The 24,739-nt window shown below is 46.7% G+C and overlaps 1 protein-coding gene across 1 annotated transcript in view; it reads right to left on the bottom strand.

The window, feature by feature from the left end:
- LOC147725517 (uncharacterized) overlaps nt 1-24,739 on the bottom strand; it is a 575,714-nt gene that overhangs the window by 217,606 nt on the left and 333,369 nt on the right. The window contains exon 4 of the mRNA XM_086964208.1: nt 565-653. Within this exon, the coding sequence (XP_086820334.1) occupies nt 565-653 (89 nt within the window). The remainder of the gene's footprint in view (nt 1-564; nt 654-24,739) is intronic.

Below are 24,739 nucleotides of genomic sequence, written 5' to 3'. Positions count from 1 at the left end.
ACATTTTTGGCTTGATCCAACCCCTCCAATGGCTATTACCTGGTTTAAACAGTTCTTATATATTTATGGGCTAGAGCGGTCCCCTGTCAAGGAGGATCCTGCAAGGAAATATTTAAGCCAAATGATGGCCGGGGTGGATTTAGATGCTGTGGTCGGAAGAGTATCCATATGTATGTACTCACTTGATCTTCCCTCAGTCATTGAGGCTGCTTCCCTGTCTTCTGTTATACTGACATGTTGTCATTGTTTTTATTTTCCTATTTGTTTGATATGGTGTCACCATTCTGTTCCATCAATGCTATAAAAGTGTAAGATAATTCAATAAAATCCTTAAAAGAAAAGTGTGAGTGAGCCAAAAATAAATTTGTGAATAAGGCTGTGGACTCCTACCCACACTGAGCTCAGTAGTAAGTCGAGAAGCGGTCCCCTATTCACTGATAATCTTATCGGTTCATTCTTCATAGCTTAATAAATAAAATTTGAACAATATTTCCAATTCAAAATACACAATTGCAGGTTTGCAGTTCTCCAGCTCAGTTAACATAGGCCAGAATTTACAATTACCTTTAGCACACGGTTTGCACAGCAAAGCCCCGGTTTCATTAGCAAAAGAGCCCGGCTGACAGGAGAGGCACACTGAGCTGCTGGTGGCGCTGTGAAAAAAACAAACACCAGCCTGTTAGTCACTGCAAACGTCGAAGAGTCGTACTGTTCCCTTGGCAATATCTACTGTACATGTGCCGTAAAAAGGCCGGTTCATGAAGGGCGCTTTGTGTGCCGCTCTCCTCCAAACCCACATTTTCGAAACAAGTACATAGCTGTTTTACTACAGGTTTTTTCAAAGTGTAAACACCGCCCTTCGGCGACAGGAGTCTATCCATTCTCTCAGAAGTGCAATTAAATATAGCACATTCCCCCAAGCAATAAGCTGATGGTAAGTCACATGAAGTCTTACATAGTAAGTTAAACATTTAAGGGAGTGAGAGAGGTTATTATTTACCTCTTGTTGGAAGTAGTTTGCATATAGGCATGTGAATGTCTATTCGTACAAATACATAGTGTTGGTAAAAAGGACTCTGAGGAGATGTGCTCCTTTATTCGATCAAATAGAAGTCATTCACAAAGTTTATAGACAACAGGCTTACTGATACAATATGTTAGACAATAATACATAAAAAATCATTGCATAAAAACTCAAATAAAATGACAAAAAAAAGATTCAAAACATGTGATGTTTAACATTAAAAACAAATATTAATTAAAAGAGTCAATGTTGTTTACATATTATGCTTTAGCCTATGTTGTCCTATGCTTTACCCTACTGTTAGCAACTTCGACCTAATGCTCCAGGTGTGGCGCAAGTACAGTGACATGGCGAATACGAACCATTTTGTGAAATCTGATAGTACTCGCAACGCATCTACTGGTTACCTAGACGATAAAAGCTGACATGGAGGTATACGATTCAGGACTAAGGGAACATGCAGGGCACATAGGGGTTACAGTAGCCTGAGTCCATCTACTTCTAATATAATTCAGCAGCAGAGGTCCATGCCTGAATTGTCAGTCAAGTGCACGTGCATGTGGCGGTTCAATTTCATCCATGATAGCCTCAAATAAAAATGTTAATTTGAATTCCAAGTATCTTCCTGTTAGGGTGACCTGTGTTGCAACGTCATAGCAGGAGTCCTGAAGAAAAGCCCAGAACTTTGCTTTGAAAAGAGGTACTGCATCTTTCATCAGGGATTTAGGGTCTTCCCAAATAGCCTTCAGCCCCAGTCTCGTTAACCAATACCTCTCTAAACCACTTCACCCGTACTACTCCTTTATTGAGGATCTGCACTTCCTCTACAGCTTCTTTTAATGGGATTTGGGTTTACCAGTTCATATTCTGATCCAAAACAATAGGAATTTCAATTCTGCTATATGTTTAACACTTCTCAAGCCAAGATCTAGCCGAACCGGTAGAAGTGGAGTAGTATTTGGCAGTTTTAGTAATGACCGTATACATTTATTTTCTGCCAGCTCTAGGCTCTTTATCTGGTCCAAACCTCACGGTTCTGCACCATAAAGTGCTGCCCCCAGACCTCTGGCTCGATGAATTTCGAGGGCTGGAGAAGTAGGCCGATGAGGAGTTGATTCAAAACAGTTGCTGTAGTATTTTTTTATTTTATTTATTGAGTTTTCTTAACATACAAAACAGCAATACAGATTGCATTTCAACCGGTGCATTACGTAATCTTCCTGTTAGCACTGTTACACAGATAATGCAATATATGAGACGGGCGGAAAGGGGTTGGAAGGGACGGAGCAAGAGGAGAAGGGAATAAGGACAGAGGGGGAAGGCAGCCAAAAGAGTTACCACTCAGTGAAATCCAGCTCATGCTAGATGATTAAATCTAGATTGAGCACATCTATTCAGGACAGTTGGGTAGGGTCTGTCAGGCATAGTGGGGCATATGGGCAAGATGTCACTTTAGGAGGGAGACGTGAGCATGCACGTAGACTGTGGAGGGCTGTCGTGGCAGAGAGGATCCTTGGTCAAGTCACCAAGCGACCTAAGATAGCTTGTCAAAGGGGCCAAAATCTCCTTGGGATGGGAGCGGACTAGAATCAACTCCCTGTATGCGCCTAGCAGTCCTTGGCAGAGGGCTGCACCATGCAGCCAAGCTTTCCTTCTGGGAGATCATAGCCTGCCCCAATGCATCGCCACTTTCCGGGGCAAAGCCAGTAATGCTGGTGATGTTCCTAAACTCCTTTACCCAAAGGTCATGATCTCGGCAGTGGCGGCTCCTCCACTGCTCGCTGAGCAGTGGGAAGAAAAAATTATAATAACAAGAAGTTATTATCATTTTATTTTCCTTTGCGACTCCGGGCAGGGCTGGCTGGCCGCAGAGGAAGCAGGAGTAGTTGGCATGTTCGCCATTGGGCTGTATTGCACAGCCCCGTGGAGAACATACCCAGCCTCCCCAGGCACTGCCTGAGCGGCAAACAGGGTGCTCAGACCAATCACGATGCTGCTCCTGCAGCATTGTGACTGGCTGGAAGAGTCGGAAGCCTGCGTGCTTTCGTGCAGGCTGCAGGCAGGAAGAAGACGGAGGAGAGGCGTGCAGCGAATGCAGTGGCAAAGCAGGTACGTTTTTTTTCATTTTTTCATCCTGAATAACCCCCCCCCACCAACTCCACCACCTCCGTTCAGAGGCAGCCGCCACTGGATCTCAGGGCATTCCCATGCCAAATACAGGAAGCCTGCATGCAGTGCAGCACAGCGTAAGCAACGCGGGTCTTCCACCCACCCCATGCTCAATATTCACGCAGGTGTATGATACACTCTGTGTAAGAACTTAAAATGAATCAGTCACAACCTGTAGGTCGGAGACCGGGCTCCAGCAGATGGAGTAAGCAGAACAACCACTATTCCTCGCTGATCTCCACATTGAGGTCATCCGACCAAAGCTGTCAAGTGCAGGCAACCTTGATTGGCACTGCCTGCAAGTGTAAATGTGCGTGATCAGTGAGGGGTTAGTGAGCATGTCATCAAGTACCCTAAACTAAAGGGGGAGGGGGTACCAGGCAGGTGTCATGTAGGTAGCGCATAGATGCACGAGCTGGGGATAAGTCATGGCATCTAGATTGGGCACCCAAGCCTCCTGGAAAATTTGTTGATAGGTGACGACAGTCTTGTCGGTATTTATCATCCCAAAGGAGGTAAGCTTTAGTAGGTGGAGGCGTGACTACATTCCACACTCTAGGCTACATTGATCAATGGATGTCCCAGGATGGGAACAGACGGGGCATATAGGTGGGGCAAATGTGCTCTTTTTTGCAGCTCGTTCCACGCCCAGATCATGCATTACACCATATCAACCTGTCCCCGAGCTCTGTGGGGAGGGCCATCAAAGCACAGTTTGTAGCGAGCACGGAGGCATGTGATCTGCCTCAGGGGGCCATGTGGGGCTGAAACCGAATTGGGAGCAGCCAGAAATGCAAAGTGTGCCTGCGCGCGAAGTAAATAAAGGTCCATATCTGGTGCACCAAAGCACCCTGCTCAAACGGAAGACTCAGATATTTCCCAAGATACGGGAGGCTTCCCACCAGCCCAGGCTAATGGGGCCGGAGTTGCCGGCAGAAGCAGGTGATAAGAGGAAGTGGTAAATTAACAAAAAGATAAAGTAACTTGGGGAGGACTACCAATGTAGCTGTTGCCAATCTGCCTGTCAGGAACAGCAGGAGTTTTGACCATTAGAGGCACCTTATCTTCAAGTCGCTACATCAGTCTGCCGTAATTGTCTCGCCACAGCTCCTCTGCGTTTCGGGTAAGCCAGAGCCCCAATTATCAAACCGAGTCAGTTTGACCCACATTAGGGGAAAATTAGGAACGAAATTTTGTGTAGTATCGGTCAGCAGGAATAATATGGACTTTGCCCAGCTGATGGTGAAGTCCGCTCTGCTGCCAAATCGAATAAACTCCTGAAGGAGCGGATCTAATTGCTGGATGGAGACCATATGTATAAAGTAACGTCATCCGCGTACATGGAAACAAGCAAGGGCAGGCCTGGTCAGAAGGCAAAGCCTGGTGTGAATGGTGCTGTTGCAGCCGGGCCGCAATCGGCTCCATTGCAATAGCGAAGAGAATGGTGGACAGCAGGCACCCCTGGCGTGTGCCCCGCGAGACTGGGAAGGGGGTGAGCTCGTACCATTGATCTGTAGGCGTGCAACTGGCAAGGTGCAAAGCAGGCAGATTAAATGAATGAATTTGAGACCCACACCAAGGCGCTCAAGAAGATAAAAAAGATAGGGCCGTTTGAGCAAATTGAAGGTCCTGGAGGCATCGAGGAATGTGACAGCAGTCTGCAGTTTCGAGTCTAGTGTGTGAAGGATGGCAAAAAAAGGCGCGGAGTTTGTGGGCATTGGACCGTCCAGGGGCAAATCTGGCTTGATCTGGGCAGATCATTTGAGGAAAGAGAAGTAGGAATAGCACGGCAATGAGTTTTGCCATGATCTTATTTATCATGGAAAACAGTCTGTAAAACACACACCGTTTAGGGTTTTTGTCGGGTTTTAGGATGGTCAAGATAAGGGCCTCACATAGGGAAGGCGGGAGGGCACCAGTTCACACATTCCTTATACATATCAAGGAGATGGAGGGCAAGAGGTACATAAATTCCTCATAAAAATCTAACATAAGGCCGTCAAAGCTAGGGGCCATGACTCCGGTCAATCCAGCTATCTCCTCTGCTGTGAAGGGCTCATTTGAAAAGAGGCGATGGCCCTCCGCTAACCGTAGGACCTGCATCAAGTCTAAATAGGGGGACAAGTCGGGGGAGCAGAGTGTTGGGAGGTGGAGTGAGGTGGAGAACAGAGCAGTATAGAAATCAACCATGGTACATTGAAGGGCCTCATTTCCCACCTGTACGTGTTGGTGGTCATCCAATAAGTCCACCACGTAGTCACTTGCCCAGGGTTTACGTAGCATACCAGCCAAGGTCTTGCCTGCCCTCTCCCCCTCACCATAGCGTCCAGCTGGACCCTCTCTTCCCAGTTAATGGGTCTTTCGAAGTGCCTCCTTCTCATACTTCGCCGGTTTACTGCGAATGGACGAAAGAAGGTCCGTCCCACCAGTGTTAAAATATGGAGTTCTAAGGCCCAAATATCCGCTTTCAGGTGAGACAGAGACACCCGGATCATCTTTAACAACCTGTTTAGCAATGCAGAACCTGCAACAGTTGCCGGAGTATCTAAAAACATCTGTGGGAAACATCAGTCCCAAAGGCGACTGGCATGTTCTCTGCAGGTATGGCTCTCAACTGGCCCTCTAATCTGCAACAGGTCCAGTGGAATTCAGTGGAATTCATTCTTGGATGAAGATTGCTGAACAGCACTCTGAAGTTCCATAGGTGACATGCAGTTCCGAAAGAAAAACCTATAATAAAAAACAAAGATACACAGGGCAATCCTGGACTAGGTACCATGTCCTCAATCCAACCATGGACAGACTGAGGCTATAACCTCAAGTTCATGACATACAAGTCTAGCTTTAACATCTATACGGTAATGACTGTTTATTTACCTTCTTAACTTGAACAGTTGAGCCAGCCATGCCGGAATGATAACCGAGATGGGGTGCTGGAGCACTGCTGGCATGGCCTTGAAAGAATGAGTGATCCTCAGAGCACTACTACTAGGCATACGCCTAAAGGTACACTACATGCACCTGCACTATAAATGCAACTGCATGTATACTATTACATACGATATCTTTCACAATCATAATCTGTTGCTATAAATAAACCTAACCGAGATGGTGGGGTGGCTGTAGGGATATTTATATATGGCAATACCCATTCAAGTTTGTCTTTTCCCAGATGTGAAATCTTTCCCAAAGTTTGAACACTTTGATTGCAAAGAAGTAAGAAGATAAATACTGTGAAATGATTTGTTGAGTTTTTTTGTTGGAAGGGCAGGTGGAGCTGTGTTTTATGCAGTTTCGGTCTTCTTTTCAGTTCAATATATACATTTGCAATAGGCAGCAAGGAAGTGAAAAAATATTACATTCACAAAAACTCTACTGCCAAAAGGTTAATACTTATTGTAAATCAGAGACCTCTGCAATACCAAATAGTGCAATATGATTGGCACCTTTCAGGTCAATATCTACCAATGACAAGTCATAGCCAAAAATAAGGCAAGCCTCTTCACTTTCAAAAGTCACATATCACTGAGTCCAGTCTGCATAACACCCGGCCTTGAATAGCACAGAACTCTATAGTTTTTATTCAGTGAAATCTACTGGTAAATCAATATTCCAGTCAACATGGCAATCAGTTTTCTGAGATGCCAGCACTGTAAATTTACAAAAAACAAGCCCCTATTTCAGCGTTGTCGCCCAGTAGTCATAATAAAACTAGACGCCCCCTCTCGCCATCTCATAAAAATATCAAGGGTATGATTTACAAAAATAATATTGTAGGTTACTCCCAGGTAGTAACTAACTCGGGGTGGCCTAGTGCCCCTGACATTCCCTTCTGACCTCTCACTAGGGCAATAACCTGTGAGTGTCCCTCCCCTTCTGATAAAACTGCTCAGTTATTGGTTGTTGAGGTGCATAGTATACTGCAAAAACAACAGGTGATGGACAGAATGCAGAACAATGTCATACATTCACCCCAGTACAGAGATCTGGGCCTAAATCCATCGTTTTTTGCTCACCATGCCATTCCAGTTTGAACCCAGCCATATGCAAATCAGTCTTGACCCTGTGTCCAAAGGGTACAGTCCAGCCCGAACTGCCAAGCCAGGTCCTCCCTGGACTGGAAACAAGCATCCAAGGACCGGTTTCGGGCTTTCAGCCCTCATCAGCCTGGATAGCTTGATTCAAGTGCATGGAGAGCACGGGACTCACGTCTGAGCATACCCGTCCCACTCGGGGTGACAAATGCAAAAACAACAGGTGATGGATAGAATGTAGAACAATGTCATACATTCACCCCAGTACAGAGATCTGACGTGCATAGTATACTGCCATTAAATACTGGTACTGCTATCCACACTAGCACTATGGCTAGCCTATATTCCTTGTTGTCAGTTGCAAGACTGTCTTTTGGCAGTAACTAACTTTTGTTGTGCCTAAGGATCACATAAGCTCTTTTTAGTCTGACCTGGAGACAGTTCTAGCTTTCGACTAACCTCATTTTTTTTTCCGACTAACCTCATTTAATAAAAATAAAACCTACAAATAATACATAGACATATAAACTTAGATGGGCTTTGAAACAGACCACTTCATCTATTGGTCTTTTCATTAGTCATTCCATTATGCTCTTCCCGCCAACACAGCGTACAGTATGGGGCAGTAAGCGTCTCTCTCGCACAGACAGCACTTTTCCTGACTGCACAAGTAACTCTGCCTAAAAGGAGTGGCAGGCCTGCTGTGTCAAAACTAAAAAGAGATTAGAGGGACGTAAAGGAAACAGACTTTGGCACAATCAATAGATCTCGCCTATGCAAGAGCAATTGGCTTTGCCAATATGTTTTAGCCATATTGTACACCAGCGTGGCTGCTGTTCAGCAAGGCTAAACATTAGTGGGGTCAACAAGAGTGGCGTGTCAGAGTGGAGTGGAGTGTTATGGAGTGTTCTGGGGTAGAGGTGAGTGGCGTGAAGTGTCATGAAGTGGCGTGTTGTAGAGTGTCGTAGACTGGAAGGGCGTGGAGTAGAGTTGAGTAGAGTGTCAAAGTGGAGTGGCATAGTGTGTCGTGGAGTGGTGTACAGTGGAGTGGTGTTGAGTGGAGTAGTGTGATGTAGAGTAGCATGGCATAGAGCGGAGTAGATTGTTGTGGAAGGGCATAGAGTGTAGTAGTGTCAGACTGTGTAATGACAGAGTGGAGCATAGTGCTGTAGAGTCGAGTGGCAACAAGTAGAGTGGAGTGTCAGAGAGGAGTAGTGGAGTTGAGTACAGTGGAGTAGGGTGTTGCAGAACAGAATGGAGTAAAAAGGAATAGAGTGGCATACAGGGAGTTGCATAGAGAGTTGTAGAGTGGAATAGAGTTGTAGAGTGGAGCGGAGTGTCAGAGCGTAGTAGAGTTTAATGGAGTAGAGAGTCAGAGTGCAATATCATAGAGTGGAGTGTTGTAGAGTGGCCTAGAGTGAAGTGACGAAAATTACAGTGGTGCAGAGTAGATTGGTGTAGAGTACACTGGCTTTGGGTAATGTAGAGTGCATTGGCATACAGTAAAGGGGTGTAGAGTGTTGTGGCGTTTAGTAGAGTGGTGCAGAATGATTGCAGTGGTGCAGAATGATTGCAGTGATGCAGAGTGCTGCGGCATACAGTAGATGGTTTCAGAGTAGAGTAAAGTTGCATAAAGCAGAGTGGTGCTGAGTGGAGTGGTACAAGGTAGTGTGGCGTAGAGTGGAATGGCACAGAGCAGAGTGGTGCAGAGTAGGGTGTTGTAGAGTGCTGTAGAGTGCAGTGGTGTAGAGTAGTGTGCTGTACAGTGCATTGGTGTAGACAGCAGAAGTATAGAGTGGTGCAGAGTAAATTGAGAGTGAATTGGTGTAGAGTAGAGTAGCGTACATTATTGTAGAGTATAGTGGCGTACAGTGCAGAGGTCCAGAGTGGATTGGTGTACAGTGTATTGGTTTTGAGTAAAGTGGTGTAGAGTTCAGTGGCATAGAATGCAGCAGTATAAAGGGCAGCAGTGTAGAATAGAGTGGCAAGGAGCGGCAGAGGATAGACTGAGGTGGTGCATAGTAGATTACAGTGGATTCATGTAGAGTGGATTGGTTAGGAGTGGATTAGTGAAGAGTAGATTAGTGTAGAGTGGCGTGCAGTTGTGAAGAGAAGAGTGGCTTAAGGTTCACTGGAGAGAGTGCAGAGTAGAGGGGCATAGAGTGGAGTAGTGCAGAGTAGAGCAGCGTAGAGTGGAGTGATGTGGAGTGATGTAGAGTGCAGTGGAGTGGAGTGGCGTGAACAAGGGTGTAGTGGAGTGGTGCAGGGTACAGTGGAGTGGCAGAGAGTAGAGTGGTCTAGAGAGCAATGGCATAGAGTACAGTGGTGTACAGTAGCGTAGAGAGCAGAGATGGAGTGCAGCGGTGTAAGGTGTTGTAGAGTATAGTGGCATTGAGTGCAGAGTAGACTGGCATAGAGTGCAGTGGTGTAGGGTGCATTGGATCTGAGTAAAGTGGTGTAGAGTGGAGTGCGCAGAATAGAGTGGAACAGAGTGCAGAGGCATAGGCAGATTGTTTCAGAGTGGAGTGATGCACAATAGAGTACAGGGGATAGAGTGGCGCAGTGTGCAGAGTAGATTAGAGTGGCCTAGAGTGCAGTGGAGCAGAGTAGTGTGGGGTACAGTGGTATAGAGAAGCATAGAGTGAAGTGGTGTAAAGTTGAGTGGTGTAGGGTAGAGTGCAGTGACGCTGTGGTGCAGAGTGGGGTGGGGTAAAGTAGAGTATGCATGGTGTGGTCGTGCACGGCCATTATAGAAAACACATCTTAATTTGAAATGGCCATTACATTTGCACAGACATACAATTGTACTGATAAAAATATACAGAGCACAAACGATGTGTGGAAATGCCATCACTTAGTGTATTAATTTGTTTTGATCGTATTAAAATATTTGTTGCCACTACATTTTAGAATTTTCAGCAGAATTGTTTTATTTGTGCTTTCCTAATTCACATGTATTCTGAAACATATGCAAAGCTAATTTACAGGCATTTACATTTTGTTAGGTGCTAGAATAAAAAATAACATTGTACAGCCTTCCTCAAGCACACCCCCAATAACCAGCATAATTTTTACATAATTCCTCTCACTTTGAAGTCAGAGAAAGAAAAGTAAACACCATTTACCTGGAAGACAGAGCTAATATTTGACCTATGTCTTTGAGTGTACAGCAAATATTACAAGCTAAGAACAAGATTTAAAGGCCTGTTTACAGAAACCCAGAATGGGTGGAAGAATACAGTAAATAGGGTTTGGGCAACAGAAGAGATGAGCTCAAGCGGGATGTCATTCACAAACCAGACAGCTGCGCTGCCTGGTAGGCTTCGACCTAAAAATGGGAATCCTTCAATAATATATGAGAATCAACAACAAATACCTATTTCCTGCACCCCAGGAAAAATTCTATAGTATTAAATCCCCTCCAAGAGCACTCTAGGCAAGGGACTTGACCAGCTGAATAATCGGCTTCAAAAAGAGGGGGTGTACATGTATATTCAAAAGACATACTTTATACTAGGTGCTTAATCATTATGGCATAAAACTTGGAGACGTCTCACTAAGCTACCACCATGAACCCATTGGATGCCAATCCCAACTGGATATTGCTTCTCAACATTGGCAGAGCTTCTTAATGCAGGGGAAACAACCAGTAGTAGAACTTAGGGAAAACACATTTCCCCAGACAACACTTTGTCACACTCATGGAAGGGGGGCACAATGTATACAAAACCCTTCAGTGTCACCCTACAATCAATTATGTCAGGCCCTCAAACAAAAGAGTGTTGAGATACACTTAGATAATCAAACTAAAAATGTGTACAAGGAATTGTTCAGAATACCCGTATTTTCCGGCGTATAAGACGACTTTTTAACCCCTTAAAATGTTCTCCAAAGTCGGGGGTCGTCTTATACGCCGGGAACCAAATTTTTAGGAGTGGAAGTAACGCTCCACAGACTTTGAATATGGAGAAAAAATCAAGTAGAACCAAGTCAGCACCCACGAGCCCTCCAATATGGCCTCTGGGCTCTTGCTTCACACTCCCTGTGCCGTAGCAGATTGTGGCACTCTGTTCGGGGCCCTGCTACTGATCCCCCTTATATTTGTGCTTACAGTACAGTATGTGAGTCATACTACAATCCCCTCTAGCTGTACTTTATTTACCGGAAGCAATGTTATATAGCGCAGACTTTACCCTAAGGTGTCAGAGCGCTTCACAATAGGACCAGTAATGATACACGAGGAGAAAATGACAACAGAACAAATTACAAAAGCAAACTTTAAGTTAAGTTACGGTACATGAATAAAAAAGTGTACAGTCTCTTTCAGTCTCGTAGTGCTGATGGGAGCAGGCTCTCACGGTACATTTCGGTATTTTCGAACTGCGTGCTCAGTCTAGAGACACAGCGGGCGGGCACATGCGCTGATCTGGCGTCTCTCTCTGCGCTGATCTGGCGTCTCTCTAATCTCTCTTTCCCTGCTACTGATCCCCCTTATACCCTATTTGTGCTTACCCGTATGTGAGTCATACTACAATCCCCTTTAGCTGTACGGTACGGTACTTTATTTACCGTATGCGATTTTATATAGCGTCGACTTTACCCGAAGGTGTCAGAGCGCTTCACAGTAGGACTAGTAATAATACATGAGGAGATAATTACAACAGAACAAATTACAAAAGCAAACGTTATGTTAAGTTACGGCACATGAATCAAAAATGACAATAGTGCGCAGTCTCATACAGTCCTGTAGTGCCGTAGTGCCGATGGGAGCAGGATCTCACGGGGCATTTCGGTATTTTCGAACTGCGTGTTCAGTGTAGAGCTACAGCGGGCACATGCGCTGATCTGGCGTCTCTCTCTCCTTCCGATGTGGCCATAAATCTCACGTTCATCGGAAGGAGAGGAGCGTCAGTACCGTACGTCATCTCCTCAGTTCATGGGCATTGAAAGGGGACTGTAGAAAGTTCCCGCCGGCAATACAGTACTGCGCTGGAAGTGGGGGTAGTCTTATATGGCGAGTATAGCATGAAACCTACATTTTACCAGGAAAAGTAAGGGGTCGTCTTATACACCGGAAAATACGGTAAATTAATAATCCGGACCCTGGCGCATGGCTAAAAACAAAATCACATGTTCTGACCAATAATCATTGGAGGCTAACATATTTAATAAGAATTGAGGCAATTTCATCAAGGCTAGAAGGCCATTTGATCACCCATTTTATGCACAGCACCAAAGAGAATTAATAATAATTATCAAGCATCTGCCAGGTGAGCACATACTCATGGGCACTGGTTTCAGAAGTCAGGTGAATTCACACTAACTTTTCCACCCAAGACAAATCAAGAAATTGTGTACTCAATACAGCATGGAGTAGACTGCTTGTGATTAGTCGGCTATAAATCAATAATCAGCTGCAGACGGTTACAGGTAAAAAGACATAGGACAATTCTCTGTACAGGGTCCTATAACATTTTCCGGCAGGGTGAACCCGTTACCAGTTTCCAACCCTGGCGACTAGTTTGGTCCAGACAAAGCCTACATAGCCAGTTGCTTGATCTTTACCCCACTATAAATCTCCAAAATTGGCAAAGAAGCTTGATACCCAAGGCTGATGACCAGCAAACAACGCAGTACGTAGCGACAGCATGCAAACGGATCACCAGTATGGCCCTTACTCCTTACAAAGTCAGGGAGTCCACCCTGAGCCATGCTCGCTCACTGTAAATATATCTGGTGATTTCCTGAAACGTAATCCCATCCCAGTCAACTAGAATGGTGCCGGTGATAGCGCCATATTGGGGGTAATCCCCGATCACCTCAGTAGAAACGGGCGGCATTTCAGAAAAGTCAACACTGCTATCTGGCCGAATGGAAGAATCGTAATCTGGGTCACCCTATATCAGTGTTCCCAGTCACCAAACACTAGTCAAAATACAAATAATGACACAATAAAAACAAGGAAAGTGCAGTAAAGGAACTGTTCAATCGTGGTTGTGTGGCAACATTGTTACAGTGTAAAAATTAGGAGGGAAGCTGGGATTGGAAAACTAGACCGGGGCAGGCAAAGACTATTTTGAAAGTAATATGCCGGACTGGCTATAGCATCAGCCATTCGAGTGCTACTTTGTGAATGTCAACATAGCCACAGATCTGAATTATTATTTAAAGATATCTTGGGCAAACAAGACAAAATAACATGCTACAGGTCGCCAAACACTAGTTATAAAACAAAGAAATATTCTAGATATACAATGTACTGAAGAAAACTGTTCCATCATTTATATGTGGGGCAAGGATAGTAAATATTATGAGAAATTAACAAGTCAGTTGTTGAGAAAATTGGGCACATATCCCTTCTGTGGAAATATTCGAGAACGTCTTCAAATTTAAGGTCTAATGTAATGGCACGCAATTAAATTGTTAAGAGCATACATCCGTCTACTACGACAAAAAACAGCGAGCTCCTTTGATAGTTTTGTCTCAGCTCTATTTAGCCCCTGGTTTAGCTTCTCTAGTACCATCCATTTTTGGTCCATGCCTCATGCCTTTAAGGTGTTGGACCAACTTAGTGGCAAGCTTCCCAGCTTTTAAAGTGCTGATGTGCTCTTGCATACATCTCCTGGCCTTTCTGGTGGTCAGACCAATATTGAAGAGGTCACATGGACACTTCAGTCTGTAGATGACGAAACAAGAGTTAATGTGCTTTGACTTGTCAACACCCATGATGGCCGCACAGCACTGAAGCTCCAGCTGGGTCTGCCCTGAATCGTATAAGAGTGAGCCCAAATTGCCATCCGCTTTCATCTGGGCATGATTCTGGATTCTAGCTGAACTCGATGTCCACTTTTTCTGCAACTATGCCAGAGCCCACAGGTATGGGGAGGATGAACGTCCAGGACAAACAATGGCCAACCTCTTGCAACCCCCGAGGGGCTCCACATACATTACCGAACTATACTCGGATGACAACTTGAAAGCGAATTCTAATAAGGCAGTCCTGTTGACTTTGCTTCAGTATTACACATGCCTCTATGCTACTCGACTCACCTGGCATATGTCGGCCTAGACGGAATACCTGGAGAAATAGTCATGGTGTGGCTATCTACTGTCCAGTGCCAATTTCTCTGTGAGCCTATCTCCTGTGAGGAAATCATACAAGCCACAGACTCCCTAGATGGCTCCAAGGCCCCAGCCTGGATGGATTCACCAGAGAATTTTACAAACAATTCTAACACATCTTAGCTCCCTGATTACTGGCTGTAAATACGGAGTCCCTGGAGTTCAGGGTCCTCCTTACGTCCATGTGGGAAGCGTTGATAACATTGCTCATCAAACCTGGTAAAGATTTGCAATATTGTGGATCGTATAGTCCCTTGTCACTCCTAAATTTCAACAAGATGATCTTGGCCAAGGTGCTCTCCAGTCACCCTACAATCTGGTTTCGTTCCCCATCAATCGACCTATTTAAATTTGTGCACCGCATTCTCTGTGCTTTATAGGTTTTCCCCTGATATCCTAGCTGCGTTGGCCTTACTGGATGCAGAGAAGGCATTCAATTCTCTAGAATGGCCATTTCTTCACACCACCCTTCACATATTGAGTATTCCAAGCGGGTTCTTCTCATTGATGAATTTTTAACTCTAGCCCTACAGTACGCATCAGAGCCAACGGCTCAGAGATCCCTTCCCTCCCCCTTCACATGTGGAATGAGGCAGGGTTGCCCCCTGTCTCCCTTGCTTTTTATAATATCCATGGACCCTCTGGTCTGACACCTCCAAAAAGATAATATTCCCAGTGGCTTACACTGGGCCCCCTCCTTGAATCGCTCTACTTCGACGATGTGCTGCTATTTTTACAGCATCCAGACAACAACTTAGCCCGGATTCTTTGAGAGGTGGTCTGCTTTGGAGGCACTCTGGCCTCCAGATCAACTGGTCTAAATCTGAAATATTTCCCCTCACTGCAATTACCAAGCCTCCCCGCTGTGACTTCTCATTGCACTAGTGCGATGGCATGGTCAAATACCTAGGCATTTTTCTGTATCGCGATAGGGAACAGGTGGTGCGCCTCAACTACGGTCCAGCAATTGACACACCAACTATGCAGGTAGGGCAGTGGATTTACTTACAACTATTCAAAGGTGGAGGAATCGCAATTGTAAAAAATTGTAGTTCCCCCCCACAAATTTCTCTATCATTATGTCCCTATCCCACTCATCAATTCATTTTCCGCTACACTTCGTGGCTTACTTCTTAGACCCGTTCGGGCCAGCCAGTGCCCATGAGTCAGATAGGATATATTGGTCCAACCGTTTGGGAAGTATGGGTTGAGGCTGCCACACACCTATACTATCTGGTGGAGCAATGCCAGTATGCACACCACTGGTACCATGCAGATGCCAGATACCCTTACACCAAGCCCAAATTAAAGCCGGCTGCCTAACACTTCTGGCCTCAATCCTTCCGGGCAGGATTCCTCTTGATCCCAATGACATCGAAACCCTTCCCACCACGTGTTGGGCGTGGCACAAATTCCAACAAATATAGGAGGCCCCATGCTTTACTCACCTTCCCTAGCATTGTCCGACAACACCTGTCTCCCTGTCAACTGTGAAATCCTGGTTAAAATCACTATGACAAGCTATGGCCTTCACAAATTTGAAGATATCTTCTCGGATGGCTAAGCCCTAAAGCATGCTACAGATGCCTGCTTCACCACAGCCACCACTATGGATCGTTTTATAATATACCGCTTGCACAGTGCGTTGCAGGTGAGTGTCCCAACTTACCCCCTGGCACCAGAGGAATTCACCCCCTTTGCTTTAGTGATAGGCAACAGTGGCAGGAGGTGACTGGTGTTGAAACTTTATCATGCAAGTGTCGCCCTGCTCCTTACTCGGGATGTTTGTGTCAGGCGCTATAGGCAGGGAGATCCGGGACACCCACTGATTGACAGGGTATGGGCTGCCGCTGTGAACAAACTTGACTAGTGTCACCCAACAACTGTCATAAACCGATTCATTTCAAATTTCTCTAGAGTGCTTATGTCACCCCTAATGATCAACTTAGGTTTGACCCCACAAAATCCTCGGACTGCCCCAAATGCAACACTGCAGGGGCAGACCTTAGGTATACACTCCCTCAGATTTACAACCACCAACTCAGAGGACGCCTCACCCCGCATGGCACACATCCAGTTCTGCAGAACACTTGCCTATAGACCGCCTGGATTCCGCACCCCCTTCACCAACGCAATCACCGACCACTTTGCACCCCACGCCCTTGTTGCTACGGACTACATACTACTCGGAGACCTGAACTTCCACCTGAACAACCACAGTGAACTCAACACCACCACCGTCCTGGAGAACCTTACCAACATAGGACTGAAGTAACTTGTCTCCACCCCTACTCACAGCAGGACCCACACTTGACCCCATCAATGGCGGAGGAAACATCTGCTTCAGCCACACCACAGAACTACTCTGGACCGAACACAACTGCATCCACTTCTCCTTTACGAAACACCCCGCACACAAGCACCTGCGCCGCGTCCCACGCAAAAGCTGGAACAAAGTCTCCGAAAATCACCTCACCTCCGCCCTCACCTGCACTCCACTCCACTCCCTACTAAGACAGATGCCAACACAGTGGCAGGCAACATCCACCAATGTATCACCATCTGCGGCAACACTCTCATCCCCCTTCCAGAACACCACGAGACAATACAACAAGAAAGCCAACTGTTTCAAAACAGATCTCTGAGATTCCAAGTGCTCCTGCCAACAACTGGAGAAGACGTAGAGAAACAGCAAAACCCTGCCTATAAAACAGCTATCACAGCACACCACCAGTTTATCAAATCAACAAAGAAAAACTTCATCCAAGACAGAATCCTTGCCAACACCCACAACTCTAATAAACTCTTCTTAATAAACAGGAATTCGCAAAACCAAACAGCTAAACAACAGACGTCCCTCCCTCCCAAGACCTCTGCAACAAACTCATCGCTTTCTTTCACCTCAAGATCAAGACACTCTATGACAACTTTGTCGATCAAGACCAAAGCACCATCTCAACTCCCACCCCCAACAATGCCACCTAACAGACCCTCCACACCAGGACCCCGCTCACCACAGAAAACACCTTTAAGACAATAAAGATCATCCACTCCGCAGAACCTTCTGACCCCTGCCCGCCGCACATCATCCACAGGGCCGCCATTGCATCCTAGCTATGCAGAACTTTCAACTGCTCCCTCAACACAGCCACATTCCCAGACAACTGGAAACGTGCTGACGTCAACCCCCTCCTAAAGAAGCCCTCCACAGACCCAACAGACCTCAAGAACTTCAGGCCCATCTCACTGCTTCCTTTTTCTGCCAAAGTCATTGAAAAGGCCATCAACACACATCTAGCACACTTTATAGAAACCAACAGCATCCTAGACACCTCTCAATCGGATTCTGCAGCAACCACAGCACTGAGACCGCCCTCCTCGCCGACACCGACAATATCCGCGCCCTCCTCAACCAATGCCACACGGCAGCCTTCATCCTCCTGGACCTATCAGCAGCCTTCAACACCGTCTCCCACAGCACACTAGCCACCAAGCTGCATGACACCGGCATCCAAGGAAAGGCCCTAGATTGAATATGCTCATTCCTCACAGGCAGAACACTGTGAATAAGACTCCCACCCTTCCTCTCAGAAACGACAGATCAGATGCGGAGTAGCCCAGGGATCCTCCCTCAGCCCCATACTCTTTAACGTCTACATGCCCCCCCTCGCACCAACTGTCAGAAACCACGGGCTCAAAATCTCCCACGCCAATGATACCCAGCTCATCCTCTCCCTCACCAAGGAACCTGACATCACCAGGCACAACTTCCAAGAAGGGATGAAAGCCGTCGCAACCTGCATGAGCAACAGCTGCCTGAAGCCCAACTCGAAGAAGACAGAAGTCCTCATCCTGGTTCCACCTCCCCCGCATGGGATGACACCTGGTGGCCCCCGCTCTCGGAAACCCACCCACCCCAACTGACCATGCACACAACCTCAGCATCATACTCGACTCTTTACTCACCATGAACCACCAGATCAAGGCCATATCCTCCGCATGCTTCAACATCCTCCACATACTTCGCAAGAAGTTCAAGAGGATTTCCCCCTACTCCAGGAAAACCATTACCCACACACTCATCACCAGTAGACTGGACTATGGCAACGCCCTCTATGCCGGAATCAACAAAAAACTCCTCCGCAAACTCCAGACCGTTTCCGAACCCCTCAGCCAGACTTATCCTAGATATGCCACGACACAACCACATCACCAAACACCTCTGCGACCTCCACAGGCTACCCGTCAAAAGAAGAATAACCTTCAAGCTGCTCACACATGCCTACAAAGCCCTCCACAACACCAGACCCCAATACCTCAAAGAATTAATCTGCTTCCAAGCCCCAAAGAGAAACCTCAGTTCAGCCGACCCCACCCTAGACACGGTCTCTCGTTTCTACAGGACCAGAGCTGGTGGAAGATCCTTCTCCTACCTCACAGTCAAGACCTGGAACGAACTCCCCCTTCACCTCTGACGGAGCCCGACACTGCACCAATTCAGAGAGGACCTCAAGACCTTGTCTCTTTGAATGACCTCAACGGAGCTGCTCACACCCCGCCAGTGCCTTGAGATCCTCACAGGTGAGTAGTGCGCTCTACAACCCCTGATTGATTGATTGATACAACATGGACATGCAAGTACATTGCATTCTATTGGAGCAAGGCCCTTTCCCATCTTTCCAAGATGATTGATATGGACTCCCAGCCGGCCCTGCTCTTGGCTCTACTGGGCTACTTACAAGATATCCTGGAAAGCATTAGGCACTTTAGCAGTATGGCCCTACACTTGCATTACATTGGGGTAGAAGTTGCCTGCCCATAACCAAGGACTGGCTTAACAGCTTAACTCCTTCCGTGCTCATGACGAGCTCAGCTTATCATGAGGCACAGTGGCGCTGTGCTCATGACGGGCTGAGCTCGTCATGACACGCTGGGCTAATTACCCCGCTGTGCTGAACGTTCGGAAAAATGGGCGTGGTCATGACGAGCTCAGCTCGTCATGAGCACAGTGCCACGGTGCAGCGTGACAAGCCGAGCTCGTCACAAGCACTGTGGCGCTGCGCGCGCCTCTCCTCAGCACCGTGGGGGAATTAGCCCAGCGGCGAAGGGGTTAACATATTATGATGTCACCAGTGAGCATTATGCCTCCCTTCAGCCCTCAACATCCAGACTATAGGACATTTGGCAGTCTCTGCATGATATTGTTGTCGATGACTGGGGCGTCCCAGGGCTCCCGGACAATTCCATGCTCGAGCGACGCCCCCATGAGTCCTGATTGATGACCCTTATATGATGCGTACACTATTCGCAATGAAAGTATGCGTCCTCCCACACAAATCCAGTTGCCTCTTCCATACTCTTCAGCTCACCGCATGGTTACCGCTAATAGCTATCACATCCAACTCAAATGGAGACACACTGTTCTGAATTTGTTCTTTTCCTTTTGTTGTTTTTTTTTTTTAAAACCTTTATTTATATAAGCACAGTACACAGCGTCTGCCTACAACCCCGCGGGGCCGGCCGCTATGACACAGACGGAAGGATAAAGAAGAAATTAGTAGACAGTACGCCGTTAAAGCAATCTCTTGAGCATACATTGTAATGTAGAACATAGCACCATATCAAATAGGATAAAAAAGGTTTAATTTTATGATTTTGTTGAGAAGAACAACAACACACAAACACATGGTATCATACTGGCAAGGGTCGTGGGAGGGGGGGCAAAGGGGGATGAAACAAATAAATAGAGGAACGCGTCTGGCGAGGGGGGGCGAGCCTGAAGGAGAAAAACATAGGCCATATGGGAAACAGGAAACGGAACGTCAATCATGGGGAAGAGGGGAGAGGAGCCTCATAGTCAAGTGGAGGGGAGCAAATATCTCCGCGGTACGAATTCCACTGAGCCCAGACCCTGGACCATTTCTTGGGACGCCCCCGTGCCTCATATACTGTTTTTTCTCTGAACATGCACCAGTCCATGTTCTCCTTCCAGGCACTAAGTAATGGTGGTCTAGGGGAGCCCCAGAGCTGAGCTATATCTCTCTTCGCGACCATGTTGCCCAAAGTAACCCAAAGCGTCTGAGCAGCATTGCATTCCGAAGGCTCCCACACATTAAGCAGGCAACGTCGTGCTTCGGGAAGGAGGGGGATTCCGGTGACATGACCCATAACATCATGCACTCTAGACCAAAAGGCCGAGATCAACGGGCATTCCCACAAAACATGAAGGAAGGTACCATCCATACCGCACCCACGCCTGCATCGTCCGTCCGAAACTAAACCCATTCGTACCAGACGCATTCCAGTCACATACACACGGTGGATGATCTTCAGCTGGACAAAACGAAGCCGAGCCGGAATAGCCACCTCCTTAGGAGAGGACACAGCGGACTGCCAGTCCTCGTCGTCGAATTCGAGCCCGTCAGCCGTCCAAGAAGCACGAAGTTTCTCCAGTTGGTCAGCCCTGTTGTTGATAAGCTTTTTATATATTAAGGAAATCGTGCTATCGGGGACATGGCCGTCCAAGACACGGTCCTCCAAGGGGGAGGACTGCGGAATATCGGTACCAGGGGGAAAGACGGAGGACAGGGCATGTCGAATCTGCATATATCGGAAGTGCTCCCTGTCATCGAGCCGGTATTCCAATTTCAAAACAGCGAAGGATTTCACAGCGCCCCGTGCCCACAGATCCTCCACCTTACTAATCCCAATCATGTCCCACTTATCAAACCCTTTCGTCTTCCACAGGCTGCCCAACCGATCCGAGTCATACAGCGGCGTCATACGCGTCAGCTTACCACCCCAGCCCGTGGCCACTGTAGCATCCCTCCAGGCCCGCACCGCACACTTCGTAGGGCCTGTGAGGAGACGGATGGGTGACTTTGAGTACAGAGCCCTATTAAAGTTGCCACCGGGCAATAACAGTTTATCTAAAGCGAAGGCGGGAGCAGGGTCCGAAGAGTACGTCGCATGATTGACAGCGCTCAGATGTGAGGCCCAGTAATAGCGTCTAATATCCGGCAAAGCAATACCACCATCGTACCATGAGAGGGTGAGCTTGGACAATGCAATACGGGCACGACCATCCCAAATTAGTTGTCGCTGTAGACTCTCGACCTCGCGAAAGTAGCGAGCAGGGACAGGGTCAAAAAAATTCTGCAGGGCGTAGAGAAATCGGGGGAGCGACATCATTTTGAAGAGCGCCGCTCGGCCCAATGGGGATAGGGGCAATTCACGCCACCTTCTTACATCCTGCTTGAGTCGGCGGAGCGGGCATACAGGTTCCGCTCATAGCGGACCGAAGAGACAGTAGAGATATAGTTCCTTTTGTTGTTTGATTTCATTATTGTATATTGGATCTGCTCACAATGAATGCTTCAGCACTCCCGTGCTCTACAGGTGCCTACATTGTTTCCATGAATATTGCTATGTCTTCTATGGCATGTGAACCAGCCATGTCAATAGCTGAACCCCCATTTGTGGTTCGCACTCTAGATAAATACCAGCATAGACATACACACTGTTATTTGCTTCATGTGAACCTTATATATTGTGATGACCGTGTGATTTACTATGAGCCTGTATCTTTGAAAATATATATATTTTTTAAAACACACGTCCTTCGTGTGTCTAGTCAGTTTAAAAAGACTACATCCCCCACTACAAGGAATATCCTTTTACTGAAGGTAGACTGATTTCCAACTTCTTTGTTACTGGCTAGCAACTAGTATGTACTAGTTTGTCCTTTAAATTCACTGATTGCCAAAAGGCAAAATGTGGTTAGGGAAGAGAGCTGGAACCCACATTGAAAATGTGGCAGTTTTTACTGATAATTCTCCGCATTACTACTGTTAAACAATCGGACCTGCGTTCAGGGAGTTTCTCCTTAGGTGCAGCTTTAGGGGTATTCAGAGCTCTTTTACTTGCCTCACAACTTGCTTTGGATAGGCCTGCTAGATGAGACTGTCCTGTAGACCCTCAGATTGTTCTAAAAATGTGACCCTCACTGTGGAGATATTTTGATATTAGAAAAACTGACCAACCAGGAGGTTATCCCTCAGTGCTCTTGGATGGAAAGTAGTATAGTGCATTAAGGTGTTTCTATCCTTTGGTTTATGTTAAACTAAAGTTACTAAATGAGTATCACAACCCTCAATCTTCAGGTCTATACACGGAATTAGAATGATGGCTGGTAGTACACGTGAAGTGTAAAGGTGCATCTAAGCCATTCAACCAACTCCAAAAAGCATTTAGTTCAATTTCTGTACCAGTCAAAATATACAGCACATCGTCAATGTCGCGTCTCCATAAAGTTACCTGTGATCCATATGGGTTAGAGTCACTGAATATATTATGAGATTCCCAGGAAGATACAGGGTAAGCTGTGCGCAAAGGTTGCCCCATCGAGATCCTGATAGTTGTAAGATAAAACTGATCCTTGTATTTAAAGAAACTCCGTATATATTCTAACTCAAAACAGTGCAAAACAAAAGCCTGGGTTGTGGTTTAAAACCATTCTTGTGCCGCTAAGGCTCTGGCCACCACCCCAATGTGGAATCTAGAAATAAATGTGTATCCATTAGATATGCCACCATGAATTGTTTAGTGGGGTTACATTCCATATCGTGCAACAACTGAAGGACAAAAACGTGGAACAGATCCCTGTTTAAAAAAGAGGATCATTTCTCTGACAAATAATACAGGGATTCACTCCGTCCTCCGAAGCTTCTTTAGGTACATAAACGTGGAACAGATCCCTGCCCAGCAATGGAAGCCTCTATCGTTTTTTGTAATAGTGGATCATTTTTCTGAAAAATAATACAGCGAAGCACTAGCGTGAATAGGTTCACGCTCTCTTTTACATCAGGAGCCCCCGGCCTACCTTCTTCATCAGACGGAGTCACGGAAACCACAGTCTTTCTGTGCCCTTCTACACCACCCCCACACCCCACCACTGTCTGTCCTGAGGAAGACCCCGCCGTAGGGCAATAGCGTCGCCTACACATCTGGGGTCGAAACGTCGACACGCCCTTGTCTGTTCCTACCTGTTAGCAACGGATCATTTGTGACTGTGCAAGCTGATAACGGGATAGGCTCTCTAGTATAAAAATTAATATATGACAATGTATACATGTCCAATGTGGCACTCAATATGAAATGTGGATGAGACCACAGACTACGTATTTGTATGACTAATTTTATTTGTTATGTTATGTTATGTTATGTTAAGGGAATTTTGTATAGCGCACTGTCACCGGAGGTATCATGGCGCTGAAAGGGTGCTGAGGAAACAGAGGGATTTTAGCGGGATTGTGGGAAAAGCCAGGTTTTTAATGATTTGCGAAATTGAATCAGAGTACCGGAAGTCCTAACTGAGAGGGGGAGAGAGTTCCAAAGTTTGGGGCCGAGAAAGGCAAATCTTCGACCCCCAGATCTACAGAGTTTGAAGGGAGGGACCACCAGAAGATGTAAGTGAAGTGATCTAAGGTTACGTGAGGGACAGTAGGGGCAGATCAGGGATTTCAGAAAGGCGGGACAGGAACCAGAGAGAGATTTGAAAATAAGACAGCCAACCTTGAAGGCAGCCCTTAGGCTAACCGGGAGCCAGTGTAGCTTGATAAGGAGGGGTTTGGCGGACTGCCACTTCGGAATCCCGAGGGCCAGTCTCGCCGCCTGGTTTTGGATGACTTGCAACCTATTGATGGAGCATTTGGGCAAGCCGTAATAGATGGAATTTGAAAAATCCAGGCGGGAGAGAACAAGGGCCATGATGACTTGAAGCAAGGCATCGGGAGTAAGAAGGTAGGCCACCTTCCTGATCCTGCGCAGTTGGAACATGCAGGAGGAAACCACTGTCCCCACCTGCGGCCCCAGAGAGAGCCCAGCGTCAATAGTGACCCCGAGGCTTTTCACCGAGGTTACCGGGGTGGGAGGAGAGCCAAGCTCTGTCGGCCAGAAATATGGACCCCAGTGGACGGCGCTCCTACCCGGCAGGAGGAGCTCCGTCTTACCGGTGTTCAATTTCAGCTGGTTCTGACACATCCACTGAAAGATATGGGACATGACTGCCTGAAAAGTAGGAATAGAAGAAGGAGAGTTTAGAGAGAAAATGAGTTGTAGGTCGTCCGCGTAATTGAAGACGCGGACGTCCCACTGCCTCAGAGAAGAGAGAAGAGGGCGAAGATAGAGATTGAAAAGAAGAGGGGATAGAGAGGAGCCCTGAGGGACCCCACAAGACAGATGTTCCCTAGGGGCCCTAAATGTACCTAGGCTGAGGGACTGGGATCTCCCCATAAGGAAAGATTTCACCCAGGCCAGCGCCAGGCCCTGGATGCCGGCCTGTTCGACACGGTGGAGGAGGATGTTATGGTCCACCGTGTCGAAAGCGGCC

This window comes from Lissotriton vulgaris, chromosome 3_2 (genome assembly GCF_964263255.1).
Source record: "Lissotriton vulgaris chromosome 3_2, aLisVul1.2, whole genome shotgun sequence".
Taxonomy (NCBI): domain Eukaryota; kingdom Metazoa; phylum Chordata; class Amphibia; order Caudata; family Salamandridae; genus Lissotriton; species Lissotriton vulgaris.
Note: the sequence above shows the minus strand (reverse complement) of the source record. Positions and strands in the feature narration are given on the sequence as shown.